Consider the following 6,795-nt stretch of genomic DNA (forward strand, 5'->3'; position numbering starts at 1 on the left):
TTTGTTCCTATGGTATCGCTTGATTTCGGCTGCGTCCTTGCTGTCGTAGTCTTGCTATGTGTCGGCTATCGTGGCCCTCGGATCGTATCGACTAAGGAGCTCTGTTCCGTCTATCCGCTCCCATAAGTTGGTTGAAATCCGTGCTTCCAACACAAAAAACGGGTAGCGGAGGGGGTTCTTTGGTAGTGTCCTAACAAAAAGAAATATTTGAGTGCGACGCACTCCCAAAACGAATCAAAGTACCTGTTTACTAATATTCTGGTATACTTGTCGGTAGAGCTGTTGAAAGATCTCTCGCACACGAGCAGATATAATAACATTAAATGGGCATACACACTGCGACATATGTGTTCTTGGCAGCTTGTTTTGTTCGCAATTGACTGGCTATCTCATTCTTCTGCAATATGGTAAATTCGGGCAGCCCATTGATGTGCTTAATGTAATGGGTACTAACCCTCTGCCTTGATTTTGCTTGATTTGTTGCTATTTTGTTGCTATTGTATTGCTTGATTTTGGCTGTGTTGTTGCTATCGTAGTCTTGCTACGTAATTTCTATGGTGGTGGTTGGCTGGTGTGACGCGTGGACTGAACTCGGAATCTGTGTCTGAGTTGGCTTGATTTTGGCGAAAATATTGCTGTGGTGTGGTCTCATTTTCCTTGATTTTTGCTTTTATCTTGCTATGGTTTTGCTTGTCTGAGCGTAGGGTACCGAGAACCGAGACACCGAGGCAATACGTTTTTATCCTAACCGAGAGATCTAACGGGCGGGGGGGTGGTTTCTAACTCCGGCACTAACAACCGAGGCACTAACAACCGAGACACTAACATGGTACGCCAAGCCTAACATGTGTATGCCCTTGTTATCGTCATCCATCGCAGTCTGTCGTGTCTGTTATCGTATCGTATAGTAGTCTATGTATGGTATTTATTTCATTTTCTTGATGGTGTGACTGTCTTAGTCTGTTGTATAGTGTCCTGATCCTTATCCTGGTCTGATCGGGATGATATTGATTTTCTTGATTTTTGGTGCTGTGGTAAAGCATCGTATTCTTCCTCATTGTCTTGCTTGACTGGGGGGATGTGTAGGCTGAGGTCGGAATCTGTGTCCGAGTGAGCTTGATTTTGCTTGATTTTTTCTTATTTTCTTGCCGTGGTATTGCTTGATTTTGGCGAAAATATCGCTATCATGGTCTGGTTTATTGTCTTGATTTGTTGCTGGTCTTTTCTGTCGTGGAGTCGCTTATTGTAGTGCTTGTCTTTGGTGACGTGTAGGCTGAGGTCAGAATCCGTGTCTGACTTGACTTGATTTTGCTTGATATTTGCTATCGTAGTCTTGCGTGTGGTAGCCCTGATTGGGGGGGACGCGTTGGCTGAGGTCAGAATCTGCGTGCGAGTTGACTTGATTTTGCTTGATTTTTGCGAAAATATCGCTCTGATATGGTCTCATTTTGCTTGATTTTCTGTGTTTGTATTGATATGGTGCGGCCTGATCGTATGGTATTGCTTGACTTGCTAATGTAATGCTTGTCTGATCGGATGGTACATCGTGGTCTTTGCTGTCGTGGTCTTGCGTGCGGTGGTGCTGATTGGGGGTGACGTGTAGGCTGAGGTCAGAATCTGCGTGCGAGTCGACTTGATTTTGCTTGATTTTTGCGAAAATATTGCTATGATGTGGTCTGATTTTGCTTGATTTTTGGCGTTTGGATTGCTGTGGTATGGCCTGATTGTCTTTTATTTCGGCTGTGATGATGATATTGTATTGCTTGACTTGCTATCGTGATGCTTGTCTGATCGTATGGTATTGCTTGACTTGCTATCGTGATGTTTGTCTGATTGTATCGTATATCGTAGTCTTGCGTGCGGTGGCGCTGATTGGGGGTGATGCGTAGGCCGAGGTCAGAATCTATGCGCGAGTTGACTTGATTTTGCTTGATTTTTGCGAAAATATTGGTCTGATGTCGTCTCATTTTGCTTGATATTTGGTCTTTGAATCGCTATGGTAATGCTTGTCTGATCGTATGGTACCGAGACAACGAGACAACGAGGCAATACGTTTTCATTCTAACCGAGAGATCTAACGGGCGGGGGGGTGGTTTCTAACTCTAGCGCTAACAACCGAGTCACTAACAACCGAGACACTAACATGGTACGCGAAGCCTAACATATGTATGCCCTCGTTTTTCTTATCCTCGGATCGACTATGATATCGAATTGTATTGCATAGTATCGTATGGCATTGCATTTCATATCGTTGACTTGGCTGTCGTGGACTGTTGCATTGTATTGTGTCCTGATCCTTATCCTTGTCATGCGGGTGTTTTCTTGATTTTTGTAGTCTGTGGTATTGCATTCCTGGTCCTGGTCCTGGGCGCATTTTCTTGATTTGTCGCTGGTCTTTGCTATTGTGGCGCTTGACTTGGGTGATGCGTAGGCCGAGGTCAGAATCTGCGTCCCAGTTGGCTTGATTTTCCTTGATTTTGGCTGGAATGTCCTTGTGATCGTAGTCCACCTGATGGGGATTGTCTTGATTTTCTTCATTGTCGTTGTCGTAGTCTGGCGTGAAGCGTAGGCCGAGGTCGGATCCTCCGTTCCTCAGAGCGTTATTTTGCTTCATTTTGGCGAAAATATCGCTGTGGCCTGGCTTGATTTTCCTTGATTTTTGCTATTTTGTTCCTATGGTATCGCTTGATTTCGGCTGCGTCCTTGCTGTCGTAGTCTTGCTATGTGTCGGCTATCGTGGCCCTCGGATCGTATCGACTAAGGAGCTCTGTTCCGTCTATCCGCTCCCATAAGTTGGTTGAAATCCGTGCTTCCAACACAAAAAACGGGTAGCGGAGGGGGTTCTTTGGTAGTGTCCTAACAAAAAGAAATATTTGAGTGCGACGCACTCCCAAAACGAATCAAAGTACCTGTTTACTAATATTCTGGTATACTTGTCGGTAGAGCTGTTGAAAGATCTCTCGCACACGAGCAGATATAATAACATTAAATGGGCATACACACTGCGACATATGTGTTCTTGGCAGCTTGTTTTGTTCGCAATTGACTGGCTATCTCATTCTTCTGCAATATGGTAAATTCGGGCAGCCCATTGATGTGCTTAATGTAATGGGTACTAACCCTCTGCCTTGATTTTGCTTGATTTGTTGCTATTTTGTTGCTATTGTATTGCTTGATTTTGGCTGTGTTGTTGCTATCGTAGTCTTGCTACGTAATTTCTATGGTGGTGGTTGGCTGGTGTGACGCGTGGACTGAACTCGGAATCTGTGTCTGAGTTGGCTTGATTTTGGCGAAAATATTGCTGTGGTGTGGTCTCATTTTCCTTGATTTTTGCTTTTATCTTGCTATGGTTTTGCTTGTCTGAGCGTAGGGTACCGAGAACCGAGACACCGAGGCAATACGTTTTTATCCTAACCGAGAGATCTAACGGGCGGGGGGGTGGTTTCTAACTCCGGCACTAACAACCGAGGCACTAACAACCGAGACACTAACATGGTACGCCAAGCCTAACATGTGTATGCCCTTGTTATCGTCATCCATCGCAGTCTGTCGTGTCTGTTATCGTATCGTATAGTAGTCTATGTATGGTATTTATTTCATTTTCTTGATGGTGTGACTGTCTTAGTCTGTTGTATAGTGTCCTGATCCTTATCCTGGTCTGATCGGGATGATATTGATTTTCTTGATTTTTGGTGCTGTGGTAAAGCATCGTATTCTTCCTCATTGTCTTGCTTGACTGGGGGGATGTGTAGGCTGAGGTCGGAATCTGTGTCCGAGTGAGCTTGATTTTGCTTGATTTTTTCTTATTTTCTTGCCGTGGTATTGCTTGATTTTGGCGAAAATATCGCTATCATGGTCTGGTTTATTGTCTTGATTTGTTGCTGGTCTTTTCTGTCGTGGAGTCGCTTATTGTAGTGCTTGTCTTTGGTGACGTGTAGGCTGAGGTCAGAATCCGTGTCTGACTTGACTTGATTTTGCTTGATATTTGCTATCGTAGTCTTGCGTGTGGTAGCCCTGATTGGGGGGGACGCGTTGGCTGAGGTCAGAATCTGCGTGCGAGTTGACTTGATTTTGCTTGATTTTTGCGAAAATATCGCTCTGATATGGTCTCATTTTGCTTGATTTTCTGTGTTTGTATTGATATGGTGCGGCCTGATCGTATGGTATTGCTTGACTTGCTAATGTAATGCTTGTCTGATCGGATGGTACATCGTGGTCTTTGCTGTCGTGGTCTTGCGTGCGGTGGTGCTGATTGGGGGTGACGTGTAGGCTGAGGTCAGAATCTGCGTGCGAGTCGACTTGATTTTGCTTGATTTTTGCGAAAATATTGCTATGATGTGGTCTGATTTTGCTTGATTTTTGGCGTTTGGATTGCTGTGGTATGGCCTGATTGTCTTTTATTTCGGCTGTGATGATGATATTGTATTGCTTGACTTGCTATCGTGATGCTTGTCTGATCGTATGGTATTGCTTGACTTGCTATCGTGATGTTTGTCTGATTGTATCGTATATCGTAGTCTTGCGTGCGGTGGCGCTGATTGGGGGTGATGCGTAGGCCGAGGTCAGAATCTATGCGCGAGTTGACTTGATTTTGCTTGATTTTTGCGAAAATATTGGTCTGATGTCGTCTCATTTTGCTTGATATTTGGTCTTTGAATCGCTATGGTAATGCTTGTCTGATCGTATGGTACCGAGACAACGAGACAACGAGGCAATACGTTTTCATTCTAACCGAGAGATCTAACGGGCGGGGGGGTGGTTTCTAACTCTAGCGCTAACAACCGAGTCACTAACAACCGAGACACTAACATGGTACGCGAAGCCTAACATATGTATGCCCTCGTTTTTCTTATCCTCGGATCGACTATGATATCGAATTGTATTGCATAGTATCGTATGGCATTGCATTTCATATCGTTGACTTGGCTGTCGTGGACTGTTGCATTGTATTGTGTCCTGATCCTTATCCTTGTCATGCGGGTGTTTTCTTGATTTTTGTAGTCTGTGGTATTGCATTCCTGGTCCTGGTCCTGGGCGCATTTTCTTGATTTGTCGCTGGTCTTTGCTATTGTGGCGCTTGACTTGGGTGATGCGTAGGCCGAGGTCAGAATCTGCGTCCCAGTTGGCTTGATTTTCCTTGATTTTGGCTGGAATGTCCTTGTGATCGTAGTCCACCTGATGGGGATTGTCTTGATTTTCTTCATTGTCGTTGTCGTAGTCTGGCGTGAAGCGTAGGCCGAGGTCGGATCCTCCGTTCCTCAGAGCGTTATTTTGCTTCATTTTGGCGAAAATATCGCTGTGGCCTGGCTTGATTTTCCTTGATTTTTGCTATTTTGTTCCTATGGTATCGCTTGATTTCGGCTGCGTCCTTGCTGTCGTAGTCTTGCTATGTGTCGGCTATCGTGGCCCTCGGATCGTATCGACTAAGGAGCTCTGTTCCGTCTATCCGCTCCCATAAGTTGGTTGAAATCCGTGCTTCCAACACAAAAAACGGGTAGCGGAGGGGGTTCTTTGGTAGTGTCCTAACAAAAAGAAATATTTGAGTGCGACGCACTCCCAAAACGAATCAAAGTACCTGTTTACTAATATTCTGGTATACTTGTCGGTAGAGCTGTTGAAAGATCTCTCGCACACGAGCAGATATAATAACATTAAATGGGCATACACACTGCGACATATGTGTTCTTGGCAGCTTGTTTTGTTCGCAATTGACTGGCTATCTCATTCTTCTGCAATATGGTAAATTCGGGCAGCCCATTGATGTGCTTAATGTAATGGGTACTAACCCTCTGCCTTGATTTTGCTTGATTTGTTGCTATTTTGTTGCTATTGTATTGCTTGATTTTGGCTGTGTTGTTGCTATCGTAGTCTTGCTACGTAATTTCTATGGTGGTGGTTGGCTGGTGTGACGCGTGGACTGAACTCGGAATCTGTGTCTGAGTTGGCTTGATTTTGGCGAAAATATTGCTGTGGTGTGGTCTCATTTTCCTTGATTTTTGCTTTTATCTTGCTATGGTTTTGCTTGTCTGAGCGTAGGGTACCGAGAACCGAGACACCGAGGCAATACGTTTTTATCCTAACCGAGAGATCTAACGGGCGGGGGGGTGGTTTCTAACTCCGGCACTAACAACCGAGGCACTAACAACCGAGACACTAACATGGTACGCCAAGCCTAACATGTGTATGCCCTTGTTATCGTCATCCATCGCAGTCTGTCGTGTCTGTTATCGTATCGTATAGTAGTCTATGTATGGTATTTATTTCATTTTCTTGATGGTGTGACTGTCTTAGTCTGTTGTATAGTGTCCTGATCCTTATCCTGGTCTGATCGGGATGATATTGATTTTCTTGATTTTTGGTGCTGTGGTAAAGCATCGTATTCTTCCTCATTGTCTTGCTTGACTGGGGGGATGTGTAGGCTGAGGTCGGAATCTGTGTCCGAGTGAGCTTGATTTTGCTTGATTTTTTCTTATTTTCTTGCCGTGGTATTGCTTGATTTTGGCGAAAATATCGCTATCATGGTCTGGTTTATTGTCTTGATTTGTTGCTGGTCTTTTCTGTCGTGGAGTCGCTTATTGTAGTGCTTGTCTTTGGTGACGTGTAGGCTGAGGTCAGAATCCGTGTCTGACTTGACTTGATTTTGCTTGATATTTGCTATCGTAGTCTTGCGTGTGGTAGCCCTGATTGGGGGGGACGCGTTGGCTGAGGTCAGAATCTGCGTGCGAGTTGACTTGATTTTGCTTGATTTTTGCGAAAATATCGCTCTGATATGGTCTCATTTGCTTGATTTTCTTT

General features: G+C 44.6%; 2 protein-coding genes across 2 annotated transcripts; both read right to left on the reverse strand.

The window, feature by feature from the left end:
- Nucleotides 1-1,279: 1,279 nt before the first annotated feature.
- Nucleotides 1,280-2,614, reverse strand: DEU56DRAFT_762608 (uncharacterized protein; the record flags this gene model as incomplete). The annotated part of the gene is made up of 3 exons (XM_041350740.1): nt 1,280-1,740; nt 1,769-1,994; nt 2,144-2,614. The coding sequence occupies 3 exons, from the start codon at nt 2,612-2,614 to the stop codon at nt 1,280-1,282; spliced, it is 1,158 nt and encodes a 385-aa protein (XP_041200499.1).
- Nucleotides 2,615-3,945: 1,331 nt separating this feature from the next.
- On the reverse strand, nt 3,946-5,280 carry DEU56DRAFT_762609 (uncharacterized protein; the record flags this gene model as incomplete). Its single annotated transcript, XM_041350741.1, has 3 exons — nt 3,946-4,406; nt 4,435-4,660; nt 4,810-5,280. 3 exons carry the CDS (start codon nt 5,278-5,280, stop codon nt 3,946-3,948), a joined length of 1,158 nt encoding a protein of 385 aa, XP_041200500.1.
- Between the last annotated feature and the right edge of the window lie 1,515 nt (nt 5,281-6,795).

Source organism: Suillus clintonianus (assembly GCF_016758775.1).
Source record: "Suillus clintonianus strain FC179 chromosome Unknown DEU56scaffold_276, whole genome shotgun sequence".
In the NCBI taxonomy this organism is placed as follows: domain Eukaryota; kingdom Fungi; phylum Basidiomycota; class Agaricomycetes; order Boletales; family Suillaceae; genus Suillus; species Suillus clintonianus.